Source organism: Theropithecus gelada, chromosome 20 (assembly GCF_003255815.1).
Source record: "Theropithecus gelada isolate Dixy chromosome 20, Tgel_1.0, whole genome shotgun sequence".
NCBI lineage: Eukaryota > Metazoa > Chordata > Mammalia > Primates > Cercopithecidae > Theropithecus > Theropithecus gelada.
The window spans coordinates 60,117,245-60,135,639 of NC_037688.1; the positions used below are offsets into that span (position 1 = coordinate 60,117,245).

At 43.9% G+C, this 18,395-nt stretch overlaps 1 protein-coding gene across 2 annotated transcripts in view; it reads right to left on the reverse strand.

Annotated features, from left to right (window-relative positions):
- The window catches only part of PRKCB (protein kinase C beta), a 382,718-nt gene that overhangs the window by 19,943 nt on the left and 344,380 nt on the right, over positions 1-18,395 (reverse strand). For both annotated transcript variants that reach the window (XM_025370488.1, XM_025370487.1), the window contains exons 14-16: positions 16,472-16,552; positions 16,096-16,203; positions 10,783-10,923 (exon numbers count right to left, since the gene is read on the reverse strand). In XM_025370488.1, the coding sequence (XP_025226273.1) occupies positions 10,783-10,923; positions 16,096-16,203; positions 16,472-16,552 (330 nt within the window). The remainder of the gene's footprint in view (positions 1-10,782; positions 10,924-16,095; positions 16,204-16,471; positions 16,553-18,395) is intronic.

The window sequence follows — 18,395 nt, forward strand, 5'->3', positions numbered from 1 at the left end:
TTCTGCCGTGGGATGACACAGCAAGAAGTCTCTCACCAGACGCAAGCCCCTCACCCTTGGACTTCCCAGCCTCCAGAACTGTAAGAAATAAATTTCTTTTCTTTATAAATTATCTAGTCTGTGGTATTCAGTTATGGTAACACAACATGGACTAAGACAACAACTGATTTATGAACTTCACTTGGCTCAGGAACCTGCCGATTCCAACCACTAAAGGGGGCCTGGTTTGATCTGAAGTTTAAATGGGTTCTTCATGGGTTTGTAGATAGGTGGAGAGAGATAAACAGACTCCAAGCTATGTGTCCTAAATGGCTCTTGGCTATTTGTTTGTCAGCATATAAATGTAGGTTGATGTTTTTATTAAGATCTCTGCAAACTCCACACACTGGATACCCCAAAAGAACAAGGAGAACTGAGCAGGGAAACCTCTACTCCTTAATGAGCCTGTCTCGACTGCCTCATTTCAATGCTGCCATGCCCTTCTTTCAGAGGTTAGTCAATGTATGCTGTCTTTGTCAGCTTCAAAATCAAAGCCTTAAGGAACAAATAAGATTCGCATCTTTTAAAATCCTGCCAACAAATTATAAAAGGTGTGAATATTCTACTTATTTGTTGCAATATTTTAAGATAAATTTAAATCATTTGAATTGTAAGAATACTCAGTCTTTTTCTATTATGTAATAGACACCATTCGATGGTGTTATCATGACTCTCTCCTGTTAGCACAAGCACGAACCTTACCAGGGGCTCCAAGTGCTTCTAATAATCTTTACAAGGGTCTTGAGACAGTGTACAGTCCAGGGATCAAGTCCTGGCTCCTCCACTTTCTGGTTGCTGGATCTTGGATGAATGCCTTAACTTTTCCAAGCTCTAGTTCCTCATCTGTAATGTGGTGATAACCTTACCTTAGAGGGTTGAAAGAATTAAATAAGGCAATGCATGGAAGGCAGTTAAAACAGTGCCTGATGCAGACAAAAACTCAATATATTTTCTAATATATTTGAACAGTAAAGGTTTTATGACAATTATTTTAAATCACAATTTTCAAAAAGGAATTGTTCTCTTGAGTATTTGATACTTTGGGGGAGTTAGGTTCTGTGCTTAAATAAATCATATTGAGTAAGCGTTAGATCCTTTTCTTAAGCCTTGAATTTGGAGTTTTAACAGCAAACATACAAAGGTTACACTTTCTGGATTCAATTCAGAAATGTCAGCACATCAAACACACACATTCAGACACACACACACAGAAGCACTTACTCATACAGTGTAAAGGGCAATTGGGTTTGGAAGAGAATGTCACATGAACAGAATCGCAGCTCATTAAAGCAGTACTTGAAGCTTTTGACCTCAGCTACATAAACAACGTTTTCAGATGACAGAATTGCCGAGAAACCAAGTCCTGTGAGTATGATTTAGTTTCTGAAGCAGTTCAGCATTTAGACTCTCAGAGGATACGGGCAATGGGATGTGACCAGTTAACCCATGTAGTATTTTGGAAATGATACTAACAGAGCATAGGACAAGGATCTTTGCAAGCTATAAAAGCTTGCTAGGTTTTCAGTCTTTCCTAATGTGCAGATGCCTCAAAATTATGAGTTTTAAGTAAAGGGCAGATAAGAATTGGTAACAAGAGCAGAAATGATTGGAATCAGTCTGTCATACAAGTGGGTTTGGAGTTGGCGAGGCCTGACACAGGCTAGAATGGAAGGAAGGAGGGAATGAGCATTCTAGAGATGTCTAGACAGGACTGGATGGTTGCTCCAATGTAAGGAGCAGAGGAAAGGGGCTCTTAATGTCTACTTCTCGTCAAGTTGTACTCCTCGAGCCCTGCCCAGAGAGCATTGACGATCAGATGCGCCATATTTTAGAACACTTGACAATCTGGTTGACCATATTTTAGAACAATTGATGATCTGATTGATAATATTTTAAAAGACTACTAGAGCCATGTTTACTACTGGGAAGATCCTTGTACACACACTCTAGCACTTAAGACTCCACAGGTGCCAGGCACAGTGACTCATGCCTGTAACCCCCAGCACTTTCAGAGGCAGAGGTGGGAGGATCACTTGAGGCCAGGAGTTTGAGACCAGCATGGGCAATTAATTAAAAACAATGAAAACACAAATAAATAAAAAGCAGCAAAGACTCCAAGGTCTCTAATGAAGCCTACTTAGCTTTCTCTTCCTCTTCATCTCACTGCTTCTATGCTCTTCCTCTTCATCTCACTGCTTCTATGTCTTTGGAGGCAGCTGAATCCTTGTGCCCTGGGCTCATCCCCCTACCCAATTTCCACAGTAAGTCTTACATTAGGTGTTATGGAGCCTTTCAGAGGAAGAGTGACAGGACTTCATTAAGCCAATTCGTGACAACACATGAATGCCATCAAACTCCCCATTAGGCATTTCAATTTGAACATATTACCTAGCATATCTTGTCCTGTGACATTATAGCTCCATGTACTACTACTTCTGCAATAAAATATGCTCATCCATGCCAAAGACTCAATGCACCTTTTGCTACAAGTCAGCAAAATTCTGAGCTGGATCACCGAGACACAGAGGAACTCCCTGGGTACAGCCCTCAGCCACTGCACCCTTTGCATCGACAGGAGGAAGTCCAACCAAGTGCACAACCATGTCCTCCTGCTCTGTGCCCTGCAAGCCAGCGCTCTGTATCACAGAAGATTTCCTGACAGTCTATTTCATTCATTCATCCTATTGCTACCGGGACCAAACTCTTGGCTACCATGTTTTACACTTGAGGAGCAATCCTGTGGGCAGTCTGCAGGGACTCATGTTCATCGGTGCCTTCATGTCCCCATGAGACAATGACTGAGTGCCTACAAGATGCCAGGAACTGGGGAGGACCTGAAGATGCCAGCTTGGGGGTTCTCAAACAGCTCCAACCTGCCCAAGTTTCTATCACCTTTTGCCTGGATTATGGCAAGAGTCTTGGCCAGTCTCGCTGATGTCACCCTTGTCCCTACAGCACTCAGAGTGATCCTTCAAAAACCCAAAGTCAGAACATGTTATTTCTTGGTTCATGAGTTGGAGTAAAAGCCAAAGATCTTTCAGTGGCCTGTGCTTTCCTTTGGCCTCTCTGATCTCACCTCCTTTTCCTTTCTCCCTCAACCCCTCAGCTCAGCCACCTGGAATCCTTGCTCCCCCTTGACCATGCCAGGCAAGCTCCTGCCTCAGGGCCTTTGCATCTGCTACTACCACCCAAATCACTCTCCCTTCTCACCCAGATATACACATGACTCCCACCTCTCTCATCTTCTTCCTGTATTTGCTGAAATGTCATTTTCTCCACCTACTCTATTATATGGACATCTCCCTGACCTGGCTCTTCCAATCTCCATCCCTACTTCAGCTTCCTGCATAATGTTTATCAACTTCTGACACATTGTATATTTCACTTGTTTCTATGTTTATTATTTTGCCCACTCTCCCCAGAATATAAGCTCCATGAGGGCAGGGATGTTAATTATTTTTAGTGCTATGTTCCCATCACCTAGAACAGTACCTAACCTCATCACTCACTGAATGGATGACTTGATATCTGACAACATCCCCACTAGAGGACAGAACCAGCACACGCTACTTCCCAAGCCACTGCTCCATCATGCGCTCAGCGACAGTCTGCCCTTTAGTACCCAAACCAGCAGCTTCCTCCCACCACATGCTGACTAGCAACAGCCTGCTGTGTGCCCTGAACAATAACTTCACTAGAACATTCTATACTTAACTGTATATACGCCTTCACTACAGTCCTGACTACACAGGATCTACCTACTGCACTGCTACAACATGTTCTGCCAGTCAACTCACAGGCCTGCTGTACCCTGCAGCACTGAGTTCTAGTCCCTGCTACATAAAGGTGAAGTCCCTGGTCCCACAGCATCCTATCCCCCGGGAGCTTGTGAGAAATGCAGAATCTCAAACCCCACCGCAGACTGGCTGAGTAAGAATTTTAACCAGATACCCAGGTGACTCGTGTGTGCACATTAAAGTTTAAGACGTTCTGCTAGGCTACATCATGGCATCTGTAATACTGGATTGGACTGTGCAAGGTTAGACTGCAGGAAGCTGCAAACCTGTCCACCCAAAGTCCTATGATTCAATGCACTGCCTCTTCAGATCCTTCGCCAGCACACTCTCCCAACACACACTGCAAAACCACATGATGCCATGACAGTTTGCAAAATCAGCAACCAAATTATAGCCCTTTATAAATAGGGTAGTCACTTACACAACAACCAATTTATTTGCGATACCCTGGCGTACATAAAAAAAAACCATGCACTCTAATATATATCCCTAAAGACTCCTTTATGTTCCACAGCACAGTGTATTATGGCATCTTGTTTTATGGCTATTCACTCATTGAGTAAGAATTCTTGAGCACCTATAATGAGCTAAACCCTATGCTAGGCACTGGGATTTGACACAGAGAAAGTCACAATCTTCAAGTAGTCAAAAAGACAGGCATGAGATTGAACACATTATTACAACCTGTGATGAATTTGTTGATGGGACAGTAGCAGATATCTACTCAGGAATCAGCAAGAGCCTCCCTAAGTGGGTGATGTTCTGCTGATTTGATGAGGGGGGAAAGGCAAGGCACGGTGGGAATCAGGGGGCTGGGAGAGCATAGGAAACGTCTTCGGGCATCCCAGGTGCATGACTCTGCATGGATAAAGCCGGCAAGGGAAAACAAGGCACTGCATGTTTGAGAAACTGAAAGAAGCCCAGGAATGCTGTTCTTGGAGTCAGGAGCTAAAGCTAGGAAGAGAACAGAGATCTAGCATTGGAAGACCTCAAAAGCCATATATGCCAAGGAGCATACTAGACTGGGGCAACAGAGAGCCATTTGGGTGTTTTAAAACAAAAGCAACACACAACCAGGCAAACATTAAAAAAAAATGGCTCTTGTTCCCTGCAACAATACACCAAATCTACTGTATTTCAATACAGTTTCAAACAATGCTCTGTGAACAGCTCCTTGCCACAATAAAAGATGGCATTGAGAACAAATTTTAAAAACCCATTTAAAGTTATTTTAATGAACCTCCAATAATAGCATCCTTCACTGATGTTTGAATATAATCCTCTGTTATTGTTCCTTGTTTTTTCTCTCACCACACTCTATTGAATAGCATGCATGAATCAGGAAGGCTGACAGATACATGCATGCCTTTTCACATCCCACAAGGCACATGGAACTCTGCACACGCTCACCACAGGCCTTTTGGAAGTGGCAGACAGTCAAGAAGGGGTGAGGAAGGAGAAATATAAAATCCTGGGATTGGGGGGAGGAGGGCTCTGATGCAATGCATTTGCAATATAAAAGGCATACAGGCAGACTGGATCAAATGGGTAGGTGATGTATCTTTTTTTTTTTTTTCCCCTGAGACAGGGTCTTGCTCTGTTGCCCAGGCTGGAGTGCAGTGGCATGATCATGGCTCATTGCAGCCTCAACCTCCCAGGATCAAGATCCTCCCAACTCAGCCTCCTGAGTATCTGGGACTACAGGTGGATGCCGTCACACCCACTAATGTTCGTATTTTTTGTAGAGATGGGGTTTTGCCATGTTGCCCAGACTGGTCTCAAATTCCTGGACTCAAGCAATTTGCCTGCCTCAGCCTTCCAAAGTGTGGGGATTACAGGCATGAGCCACTGTACCTGGATGATGTATCATTTATTATTATTTCTAATTCAGTCTAAGGAGATTGAAGGCAGCGCCTGCTCCTTTAGAGCTGGTACCAGAACATTTTGAAGTACGTAGTACAGCCTGATCACTGTACTTTGAAAGTCATTGTTAAACCCACATGGAGGAATTCAAGACACAGGTCAGTGGGAAATCATATCAAATGCAGAATAGTTGAGGGATCTTGTTGATAATGACTAAGTATTGTAATCTTTTTATATTACCAATGATAATAACAGCTACCTTTTCCTGACTGCTTTCTATGAGCCAGGCACGAGGCTAGACCTTTTATATTCATTACTGCTTAGCAGGGCTATTCAAAACATTTAACGGGTCAAAATGGACTCTGGTTGTAAATAACTATTGCTAACAGATGCTGGCTAAACAGCAACCTGACTTTGAACCATCACTACCCTTGAGGCTATAAACCAATCAGTGCATGGGATACATATGGGTGTGGATGTGTTTTATTTGCCCCTGTGTTTAATTTTCAAAAATTTGTTCTGATATATAAAAGAAATCGTGAGTTTTTTTTTTGTTTTTTTTTTTTGTTTTTTTTTGAGACGGAGTCTTGCTCTGTCACCCAGGCTAGAGTGCAGTGGCGTGATCTCAGCTCACTGCAACCTTGCCTCCCAGGTTCAAGCGATTCTCCACGCACAGGTGTGCGCCATCACATCTGGCTAATTTTTGTATTTTTAGTAGAGACGGGGTTTCACCATGTTGGCCAGGCTGGTCTCGAACTCCTGACCTCAGGTGATCTGCCCACCTCGGCCTCCCAAAGTGCTGAGATTACAGGCATGAGCCACTGTACCCAGTCAAATTTGTGAGATTTTATCTAAACATCTTAATTTTATATACCCTTTCACTAAGCCCTTACTACATAGGGCCTACATACTACACTGACCGTAACAGGATCTGTCAATCAACTCACAGGTCTGCTGCACCTCGCAACACTGAGTTCTATCCCCTGAAAACCATGAAGATGGAGCAGCCCTATGGAGGCTGCATCCTGCAGGGCAGGCCATCGGGAGGTGAACATCAGCTGAGCCTGTTAGGTAGCTCATCTGCTCTCTGGCTTGCATTGATCTCCAACACTTTCTCTTCTATCTCACCAGCCCTCTTCCCTCATTTATATTATCTGCTTGGCCTCTGTAGGCATCTGAGTCTGTGACCTCTTCTGGAAGCCACCACCCCATGCCCTGACTAGAAGGAGGACCATTGTCTTCCACATAAAGAGATGATTCTTTTGGCTGGGTGCAGTGGCTCACACCTGTCATCCCAGTACTTTGGAAGGCTGAGGTTTTTGGAGGATCACTTGAGCCCAGGAGTTTGAGAGCCTGGGCAACATGGCAAGACCACATTTATTTATATATATATATATATATATATATATATACACACACACACATATATATATATATATTTATATTTATTTATTTGAGACTGAGTCTCACTCTGTCACCCAGGCTGGAGTGCAGTGGCACAATCTCAGCTCACTGCAACCTCCACCTCCTCAGTTCAAGCGATTCTCCTGCCTCAGCCTCACGAATAGCTGAGATTACAGGCACCACCAGCACACCTAGCTAATTTTTGTATTTTTTTAGTAGAGATGGGGTTTTACCATGTTAGCCAGGCTGGTCTCGAACTCCTGAGCTCAGGTGATCCACCCACCTTGGCTTCCCAAAGTGCTGAGATTACAGGCATGAGGCACCACACCTGGCCAAGACCCCATTTATTTAAACATAAAAATAAAAATTAGGCAGACATAGTGGTATACTCCTGTAGTCCCAGCTACTCAGGAGGCCGAGGTGAGAACATCGCATGAGTCCTGGAGGTTAAGGCTGCAGTAAGCTATGATCGCACTACTGCACTCCAACCTGGGTAACAGAGGAAGACCCTGTCTTTAAAAAAAGAAAAAAAAATGGAGATGATTCTCCATGCTACCTCCCTCTGGTCTCTGCCTAGCTTTCCTGGCTGAGCTCCTAATGCTAAACTCCACGGTAGTGATTCTCAACCTTGAGAGCACATCAAGTCACCTGGAGAGCCTATTAAACACAGAACACTGGGCCCCACCCCTAGAGTTTCTGATTCAGGGGGTCCGGGTTGGAGCCCGAGAACTTCACTCCTAAAGTGCTCATGTAATGTCGATACCACTGACTGTGACACTGCATACTGATACTGCATACTGATGGACAGCACACTTTACAAACCACGGCACTACAGCTAGAAAATGACCCCCAGATGTCCGCTGGGTTCTATGCTGATGGGGATGGGAGCATGTGCGTCTTTCCTCTGGCCAAGTGAGAAAAGGGAGGTCCACATTTCGAGATCTCATAAATAACCCCACAAAAACCATCTGAGTTATACATCTCGCCTCTGAGTTCCCAGCTTCCTGAACAAATAGTTCACTCTTCCTTTCAGTATTACCTTTTCATCTTTTTCCAAATGGGCCCATAAAAGCTATGATGCTGCTCATGACATGTGGGGCCCTCTTCAACCCCAACGTACACACAGATGTTATCTTAAGGAATAGCAGCAGCAGGATTCTGCCCTTCAAAGACCCTACATCGAGACGTTAATTAATGTATGACACAGCTAACAAAAACCACGATCAGCTCTCTGTGAGTGCCTCCTCTGTTCCAGGCTTGTACAAAGTGCTTTATGCATCATAACAACCCTCTGATGTCAAAACTATTATCACCACTGTATTACGGATGATGACACAGTGGATCAGAGAGAGAAAAGGACTGGTCCCAGTTCACCAGCTCTGGAATAACCAAGGGATAGTCTGATCCACTGTACTCATTGAGAGTCAGACACGATTAAGAGTATTGTGCTCAATTCTGTGTCTGTATTTTAAGACGGATATGGATGTCATGGAGAACAGGCACCTGGAAGTGAGGTCCTATGGAACATGCTTGCAGGAGGGGGTGGGGCAGGATTTAACTGGAAATCACAGGATTCAAGAAGGAATCAGGGCGGGGCTGTGGCTCACACCTGTAATCCCAGCACTTTGGGAGGCTAAGGCGGGTGGATCACCTGAGGTCAGGAGTTCGAGACCAGCCTGGCCAACATGGTGAAACCCAGTCTCTACCAAAAATTCAAAAATTGGCCAGGCGTGGTGGCAGGCACCTGTAATCCCAGCTACTCAGGAGGCTGGGGCAGGAGAATTGCTTGAACCCAGGAGGTGGGTTGCAGTGAGCCGAGACTGCACCACTGCACTCCAGCCTGGGTGACACAGCAAGACTCCATCTGGAAGAAGAAGGAAGGAAGGAAGGAAGGAAGGAAGGAAGGAAGGAAGGAAGGAAGGAAGGAAGGAAGGAAGGAAGGAAGGAAGGAAGGAAGGAGAAGAAGAAGAAGAAGAAGAAGAAGAAGAAGAAGAAGAAGAAGAAGAAGAAGAAGAAGAAGAAGAAGAAGAAGAAGAAGAAGGAGAAGAAGAAGAAAGGAGGAGGAGGAGGAGGAGGAGGAGGAGGAGGAGAAGGAGAAGGAGAAGGAGAAGGAGAAGGAGAAGAAGACGAAGACGAAGACGAAGACGAAGACGAAGAAGAAGAAGAAGAAGAAGAAGAAGAAGAAGAAGAAGAAGAAGAAGAAGACATTAGAACCTGCATCCGCAAATGTCTGAAGGTTGATCCACACACAGAGAGAGGCTCTAGCAGGAGTTCTGGTAAGGCTGATCTGACAGCAGTGTGTAAGTTGGCAATAATGAGAAGGGCCACAAAGTAGAACTGGCTGCCTCTAAGGGCCACGGCTTCCTGCACCAGGAGGCATCCAGGGAGAAACGGGATGCATGGAGGTTGGTAGGTTGGTGTAGAGCTGTAATTCTAGCCATTTGGGATGAGGGGAAGGTGCGACACTAGGGAGAGGTGAGCATCACCTGGGAGACTCCTGAACTATATGTCCTTTGCCCCTGGGCTTCCTGGTGGGCCTCCAACACAGTCAGACTGTCTGAGGCTTGGATCCTCCCTTCATCACTGCTGGCTGAGTGACCCTGAACAGAGCACTTAACCCCTCTGAGCCCCTGTTTCCTCTTCCGTAACATGGAATGACAGCACCTTCCTTCACAGGCTGTGGTGAGGATTTAATTAGATGCTGCATGAGAAATGCTTAATACGGTGCCTAGCACGTAAGTGCTCAAGAAAGGAATAACAATACTAGTATCAAAATAACTACCATTATTATCTTCTTCATCTTAACACTCAAACCCTTACAACGTTAGGTTTCAATGACGGTGTTTATGTTCAGTCTTCAGCCTCAGTCAGTAGTTTTACGACCCATCATGGAGTCACCAGGTCTGACCTCTATTTAATTTCACAAAGAAATATCCTCCCAGCGGAATCACAGTTTGATTAATTCAGGTGCAAACTCTTCTTTCCTGATGCCGACAAGTACTCCCTGCTGAGTCTTTGGGGATAGAAAACCTTCCTGTGGGTACGTGGACTGTGGGAAATGTGAGAGTTTTATTCTTGCATTATGAAAGTTATGTCAAAGCTGTCTCCACACCCAAACCCTCCAGGAGGGGGTCTTCAGTTCAAGAGGACGTCAGTCTCTGCTTTACTCTGTTTTGCCTTGGGTGGGAGCTGGCTGCTGAATTGCCATCTTATTTACTGACTCAGACATAGTGTATGTTTCAGAATTAAATTTAAATACTGTTGAGATAAACAACATGACCTTTTCAATGTCAGTATGAAGAGAAAATGACACAGTTGAACCAAGAGAAAGAATGAGGGCAAAATTAGATCCTTTATCATAGTCCAAAAATGGATCTGAACTCTGCTCACCCAAGAACCATTCTCAGAAAGTTGTCAGCTAAGATAGTTACAATAATTGAATCAATGAAACAAAAATTCAATAGGCATCATCGTTTCCATCTTTATAGAGACGGAGCTGGGCCAATGGAAATGTCCATCTTTGTACCCAGTGACTTTGTGCACATGTGTGAACACATACACCCACGTTCCAGTAGACACACTGATGTCTACCCCTCAGGAAGCATTTGGAAAACACGGGGAACGGGCAAGAATACCTTGTATGTGAATAGTCGGCAGTCAGAGAGAATGGGCTACTTACAGCTTTTGGCTTATATGGGGGCTGGATCTCTTTGCGTTCAAGTTTCTCCCAATCAATATACCGGAAAAATGCATGCTCTTTGATATCACGTTCGCCTTCAGGTCCACAACCCAAACGTTTGCCCGGGTGTTTGGTCATCAGCTTTGAGAGAAAGAAAAACATTGTATTTAATGAGTTTCAGAAGAGGAAATGTGAGACACTCAGAAATCATTACTCCAAGGCATTAGGAAAGAAAGCACAAATGAAGAATCTCAACTCATTTTGTTCTTTGCTTTTTATTTCAGCAAAAAATCCCAACCAGGACTTTGTAGGAGAGGACCTGATAACAGGACCTGCTGCCGATCATCTCTTACGGTTAATCAAAACGAAGCCTGAATGTGACCCTGAACTTCAAGTTAGAAATGCTGCATGAGGGCCAGGCACAGTGGCTCACGCCTGTAATCCCAGCACTTTGGGAGGCCTAGGCAGGCAAATCACAAGGTCAAGAGATCAAGACCATCCTGGCCAACATGGTGAAATCCCGTCTCTTCTAAAAATACAAAAATTAGCTGGATGTGGTGGCACACACCTGTAGTCCCAGCTACTCGGGAGGCTGAGGCAGGAGAATCCTTGAACCCAGGAAGCGGAGGTTGCAGTGAGCTGAGACTGCACCACTGCACTCCACAGTCTGGCGACAGAGAGAGACTCCGTCTCAAAAAGGAAAAAAAAAAAAAAAAGAAAAGAAAAGAAAGAAAAAAAGAAATGCCACATGATCCATTTTGGTTTAAGAATAAGTTTTGTGCAATTACCAGTGCATTTAATTAGGACAGTTTCAATATCTTCAAACTTCCCTCCTCCCACAACAAGAAAACTGGAATTTGACAAAAGCAAAGGCTACATTCATTCAGATACCATTTGCATTTCTCAGTAAAGCACTTGCAAAAATGACAAAACAGAAGAAAAAGTATTAGTCAAAGGGGCCCAAGTTTCAAGTAATTACTTTCTGAAAGCTCATTAAACAGTCAAAACCTAGCCCAGCTCATTTCCCTTGTATCATACATTACACACAACGCCGCTGAGGTTTCTTTGGTGTTCCGTTTAAATTACTTAATTATCAAAACCCTCCATCTTTGGGTCTCTGAGTGCTAAATAACAAGATGAATAGATGCTCCAAGATGAAACCAGACAGGCTTCCTCTTGTAAATGAGTCCAAAGCAGCACGAAAATATCTCTGATCTCAAGACTTGAGCAAATGTACAGAGGGTAAAGACGGAAGAGTTGGTGATTAATTAAAAAAAAAAAAAATACAAGTCCAAAAGCTTTCCAGAGTTGACATCACACTGAGCAGCCCATGATGGCAGAATCTTCTGCCCAGGACTTGCGGATGATGGGGAAAGGATGAACCCAGAAATTCATTCCTACACTGCTGGACAGTCACTCAGCCTGTTGCCCCCTTACAAGATAATTTGTGGTCACACACACAAGCATGTACTTGTCATATAAACCGTATCCTCCAGGGTGGGGAAATTAACTGAGCACTTACGTTCTAAGCTAGCTACCTCTTTATTTACATGCACGATCTTCCCCAATCATTGCAATAACCCAATGAGGTGAGTATACTATTTTTCCCATTTGAATAAAAAGGCAATGCACACTCAGAGAAGTTGAGGAACAGCAAGGACTCAAGAGATAGGAAGTGGCAGTCAGTAAGAGCTGGGTGCAGACTCCACCTCTGCCTAGCTCTAAAACTTGGGCTATTAAGAAAAATGGGAGCACATTTCACACGTGGTTTTCTCAGGAATTTTTGTGACCTGGCTTTGTCAGGAGAGGTTTATGGAGGGTGAGGAAATTGAGTCAAGCCTTGACATTTGTGTAAGATTAGGATGTGAGGAATGAAAGGGCAGGGAGGTTTTGGTTCACACTGATAATAAAATAATAATATCAATAATGGCTTCCGTGTACTGAGCATGACGACATCATATGCATTCAGGCTCCGTGCTAAAGGCTTCCCAGCTGTTACCCATTACTCTTTAACCTTTGCAACAATACTCTGAGGCCTCAGCAACTCTTATCCCCCGTTTTCCAGGTAAAGGATGTAGGTGCAGAGAAGTAAAGTCATCTGTCTAAGGTCAAACAGCTAAGGAGCAGGGCAAGGTTTTGAACAGCTCTGCCTGGCTCAGGACTCTTATAGCTTTATGTTCACTGAACAGTCTCAGCTGTTCAGTGTCTGCTGGTTTTCACCCTAAGGTACGGCCTATTTGGGCTTCTGTTTGCTTCAAGTTTGTTCAAAGTGGGCATAGCCCTCTGAGTAAGGTTTTACTAATTTTTGGGGGGAAGGGAGGTAGAAAATCGGGCCTTTGAGGGGATGGACATATAAAGGACACTGCTTCAATTAAACAGGAGACTGTTTTCAAAAGCTCAGCTGAATTTCTGTCTAAGCAGGAGGATGCCAAGCAAAGAAAAGGCACTGCAGAAACATCCAGCATTAATTCAGAGTCTCTGCCCAGTTCCCGCACTCTTGCTCTAATGTGCCCGAAGCCATGTAGACAGCTGGATTTAATCACTGTTCCAATCTCTGATCACCTCCCAGACGCATCCCCTGAGGCTCGCTGTTCTGGAGGAAGCATTTGGCTGTTCGCTTGAGCATCACTCGTTTCTGGAGTACCCTCCTTGAAGGAAGAGCCCACATTGGACTCAGCCCACTCAATTAATAATGGTCCCCAAACTCAATAGTAAGAGAGTCACCCCAGTTAATCATGAAGGTTATGGGTCCTGAATTAATAGAAAACGGCTCTACCAGGGAAACTGCTAATTGGAGCTGAAGCTGAAGACGGCTGACCTGGAAAATCCTCTCCTCCATGACCCACTTAGAACCCCCAGCTGTCCAGGCAGGGCGGGCATGTGAAGGGGAGGACTCTGTGCATGTACTGAATACCTACTATGTGCCCACGTCATGCAAGGAGCTTTCTCTTACGTTTTCTCATGTAATGCTCTCAAAAACTCTTTTCAGTGAGTACTACTACTTCATTTTTTAAAATAAACAGAAGCACAGAGATGCAAAGGAAGTGGCTTAAGATCTTGCACCTAGGCTGGGTGCAGTGGCCCATGCCTGTAATCCCAGCACTTTGGGAGGCAGAGGCAGTAGGATCACTTGAGCCTGGGAGATCAAGGCTGCAGTGAGCCATGATCATGCCACGGCACCCTAGCCTGGGTGACAGAGCGAGATGTTGTCAAAAAAAAAAAAAAAAAAGACCCTGCGCCTAGAAAATGGAAGGGTCAAGATTTGCAAAGGGTCTCTTGATCTCCAAATCCCCGACTTTAAAAGTCGCGATTCCAGGGAATGCAAACTCAAATGCCAAGAGGAACCAGGCAGATAACACAATAGTGTCAGCACTAGTAATAGAAATAATAACTTCCAAGGGGTTTGGAGCAGAGTGCCAGCCTCTACTCGAAGTGATTTACAGTATTCAGCTATTTAATCATCAAAGAACCCTGTGTGGACTGCTATTATTATTCCCAATCTGCAGACGCCGTCAAACAACTTCCCCATGGTCTGAGGGCAATTAATGCCTGAACCAGGATTTGAACTTGGGTAGAATTGGCCAGGTGAGAATTTCTGTGAATTACAGAGGGCAAGCCCCAACTACAGAGGGCAGTGGTTTCCAATCTAGCTGACTGGTGCTTTGTAAGAATGACAAGCCAATGTGGCAAGATCTGATTTTTCAAGAGAAACCTGAAAGCTGAATGTTTATGAGAAATCTCCTGATCCTTATATGCTGGCAATTATTAAACAAATTAAAAGCTCCAGGTGCCACCTTCTGTCTACCCCTCCCACCCTTCAATACCATGTCTATGGGGGCCTGTACAGGCCTTCGTGTGTGCCTTCTTTTTCTTTATGGGCTTTGCTTAGGTTCCTAATGCACCTCTGCGACTCCCCTCTCTATTCTTCATTTTCCCTCTCCCTGCCTCACACCCTCAAAGAAAATATTTTCAAGCAATTCACTTTAGATGTTCGGGATTGAGATTAATTCACAGGTGGTTTCCCCAGGGATACGTGCATCTCAGCCTATGGAGCTGAGGTGAAAACCTTAGGTGATTCACTGAGAGTGGGAATTTAGGCAGTGTGACAAGGTGCTTTTAGGCTGAGAGGCTGGCCCAGCTATTCCAAACTGGGCCAAGCCTCAGATTGGCCTGCCTGAGTTTCCCAGTTTTCCTTCACCCAAGCCAGTGCATTCAGCATCTGGCTGGGGTCAGGAAGAGCAAAGTAGGGCATGAAAAGTCTGTAAGCATCCCACAGATCTAGGACTGGCAGCCCTGGTTTATTCAGACACACAGGTGGGAACCCGCTGATTAAGGCATGGCCATGTTCTAACCTGTACCACTGGGTGGTGGGAGAGCAAATTCTTTATTAGTATATTACGCTTGGAACATATTTTCTGGGCATCTAATTTGATTGCTTTCAGGCTTCCATCAGAGTTGAAAAATCACTTCATTTGGACAGTATGTTTAAAGGTAGTGGTGTGCAAGTCAAATGGAGACTTTTCCAAAATACTCATACCCAGACTTAATCTCTGGGGTGAGGCAGAAGCATGTGCATTCTGGTAAAGCACTTCAGGTTATCCTGATGGCTCCAAAAGTGAGCGTCACTGATCCTTAGGATCTCACATAAGTCACTGTGAGTATGCCTTGGTCCAACACAAGACGCAAAACAAACAATCCTTCCCCATAAACACACGTCCTGCTTTCTTCGCAGGTGCCCTGTGTATAAACTGTAGACGTACAAGCGTGCATTCCCTTTGAGCCATTTGTGTGCATGTTGGGGGAGAGGGGACAGTGGGATTTTGAGTACACTGAATTTCAGTCTGCTTATCTAGAGAATTCCTTAACCTCAACACTGCCTGGTATTGTTTAGAACAAAAGTTGCACGCTCTTGGTATTAACTAAACACATACAGCAGAGCAGGGCAAGATAGCCTGAGTTGTGCCGAAGACCTCTTGTGCCCTTTCCCACGACTTCCAGCTCTTTGACAAAATCTCTGTGCTTTCTACCTCATTCACTCAATGAGCATTCCCCTGTGCTGGTTCAGAGACTGCAGCCCAGCCAGCAGCAAGACGCAGCTGCAGGCAGCTCTCTGTGGCACTTCTGTGCAAATCAGAAAAAAAGCTTTCTCTCCTCTGGGAGGTAGCAGCTCCACGCCAGGGTTCTCATATTGCCAAACGGAGCGAAGGGTGGAGTTCAGGCTCTGTTCCCCCACAGTGGGGTGTCCTTGGGCAAGGTACATCCCACATGCCTGTATGGGGTGGTCCTGGCCACAGCTTTAAGAGATGTACTTACCCCTTTGCAGATGGCCACAGCTTCCTTGGACATAGACTTGGGATAGGCTACGTTGTGTTCCATGATGGACTGGAAGAGTTCATCTTCATCCTCCCCTTCAAAGGGTGCCTGTATGACAGGGGAGGGTGGGAGGAGAAGAATCCCTGCTTGAACCCTCCCCAGAGCCCCCCTCAACTGGCAGACTCTCCTCCCTGGGGCCTACAGTGAAGCCACACACCCAGGCTTTCCAATGACCACGGACTTGTATGACCCCAAGGCCGGGAAAGTCATAGAGGTTTCCATTTATGAGCTGTTACCAAACATGCATTCTCCTAAGGAAACCATGTGGATGGGGGTAGGGAGGACTTCTCTTATCGATCACTTAAAATTCAATTACCTGCCCAGCCAACATTTCATACAGCAGGACTCCAAATGCCCACCAATCCACGGACTTCCCATAGGGCTGATAAGCAATTATCTAGAAAACAGAAGGCATCCTATCAGGGAGGTTTGCAGTTCATGTATCCTCTGGAGACAGATTCCACTCTTCTTTTACAAGAAGGCTAGTGCCCACCTGAGCTATTTCTTTACATTAGCTACTCAGGGAATGACAGACATGCTTTGCAGAGGCACCTGCAGCTGGGCAAACACCTGTGGCTGTCGCATTGCCTTTTCGAAGCACTAAGTACGGTGTATTATTATTATCATTATTTTCAAAACAGTGAGCATGGAATTTTTAAAAGCAAAACTGTCTTTACTCTTCATTGTAAAAGTTGTAACATTTACACAATAATGTAAATATACTTAACACTACTAAGCTGTACACTTAGAAATGGTTAAGATAGTAAATTTTATGTTACATGTTTTTAAAACATAATTACAAATAAAAACGTTTAAGAGGTAATAATATTTGTTACTATTTTACTATTTCTTTATAAAAGATAGCTAAGCTGAGATGATAACATGAAAATCACCCATAATCCTTTATTAAGAGAAAAATTATGACTAATATTTGGTCTACTTCATTCCATACTCTTTTCTCTGAATACATATTAAACTCTGTGTGTATGTGTGTGCTTTACATAAACACTTTGGTATGTGGACCATTTTTTTTCTTTTTTCTTTTCTTTTCTTTTTTTTTTTTTTTTTGATAGTGTCTCTTTTTGTCACCTAGGCTGGAGTGCAGTGGCAAGATCATGGCTCATAGCTCACAGCCTTGGCCTCCTGGGCTCAAGTAATCCCTGCACCTCAGCCTCCTGTGTAGTTGGGACTATAGGTGCTCACCACCATGCTAATTATTTAATTTTTTGTAGGGACGGGGTCTCTCTATATTGCCCAGACTGAACTCAAACTCAAGCAATCCTCCCACTTTGGCCTCCCAAAGCACTGGGATTATGGGCAATAGATCTTTAATAAAGCCAGTTATTCACTTAAATTTTCCTTGCTAATTTAATATTTGTATATGAACACAATCAGTTTTTATCTCTACATAACATTATGTTGAATGGATACACCAAAATCTATCTTATAAATTTCCAATTGATTAGGTCTCTTCCTATGCTGTAACATATATTCTTGTAATTAGACATTTGGACATCTGTCCAAGTATTTCCTTAAGATAAACTCCTAGATGTAGAATTGGTGGATCATGTAGGTATATGCGGTTGTGAAGTTTTTAATTCATATTCCCAAACTGCCAGAACATGGAAAAGTCTAGAAGAGCCATGTGATGGTCCATCTTTCAGCATGTAGGGATGTAAAACTAACCATGTCAGAGGTTAAGAGGTAATATAGCAAAGGCTAAAGGCTGAGGTCTGAGGGTTAGGCAGTCTGACTTTGAATCCTGACTGCTGTCTACCGGTTGGTTGTCTGATCACAGGAGAAGTTACTTAACTTCTATAGTATCTATATCATGGGGTTATGTGAGATACTAGGTGGCTTTCACATATTATGCCCTCAAAATGTTAACTAATCCTAGAATGTTTTATAATTCAGTTATTGCTTGTTTAACTCAAAAAGGGTATTTGAGCAAACTTGGCTATAAAGTGAATGGCCGTTTCTTGATCTCTATCTCCCACTTTGATTTCTATTCCAAAATCAGAAACGCAGAGATGTTGATTATAGGATATGAAATTTCAGTTAAGTAGGAGGAATAAATTCAAGAGATCTATCGTACAACACAGTAACTATAGTTAATAACTATCTATTGTATTCTTTAAAATTGCTAAGAGGGATTTTTAAGTGTTCTTACCACAAAAAAAAAAGTATGTGAGATAATAAATATGTTAATTAACTCAACTTAGCCATTCCACAATGTATAC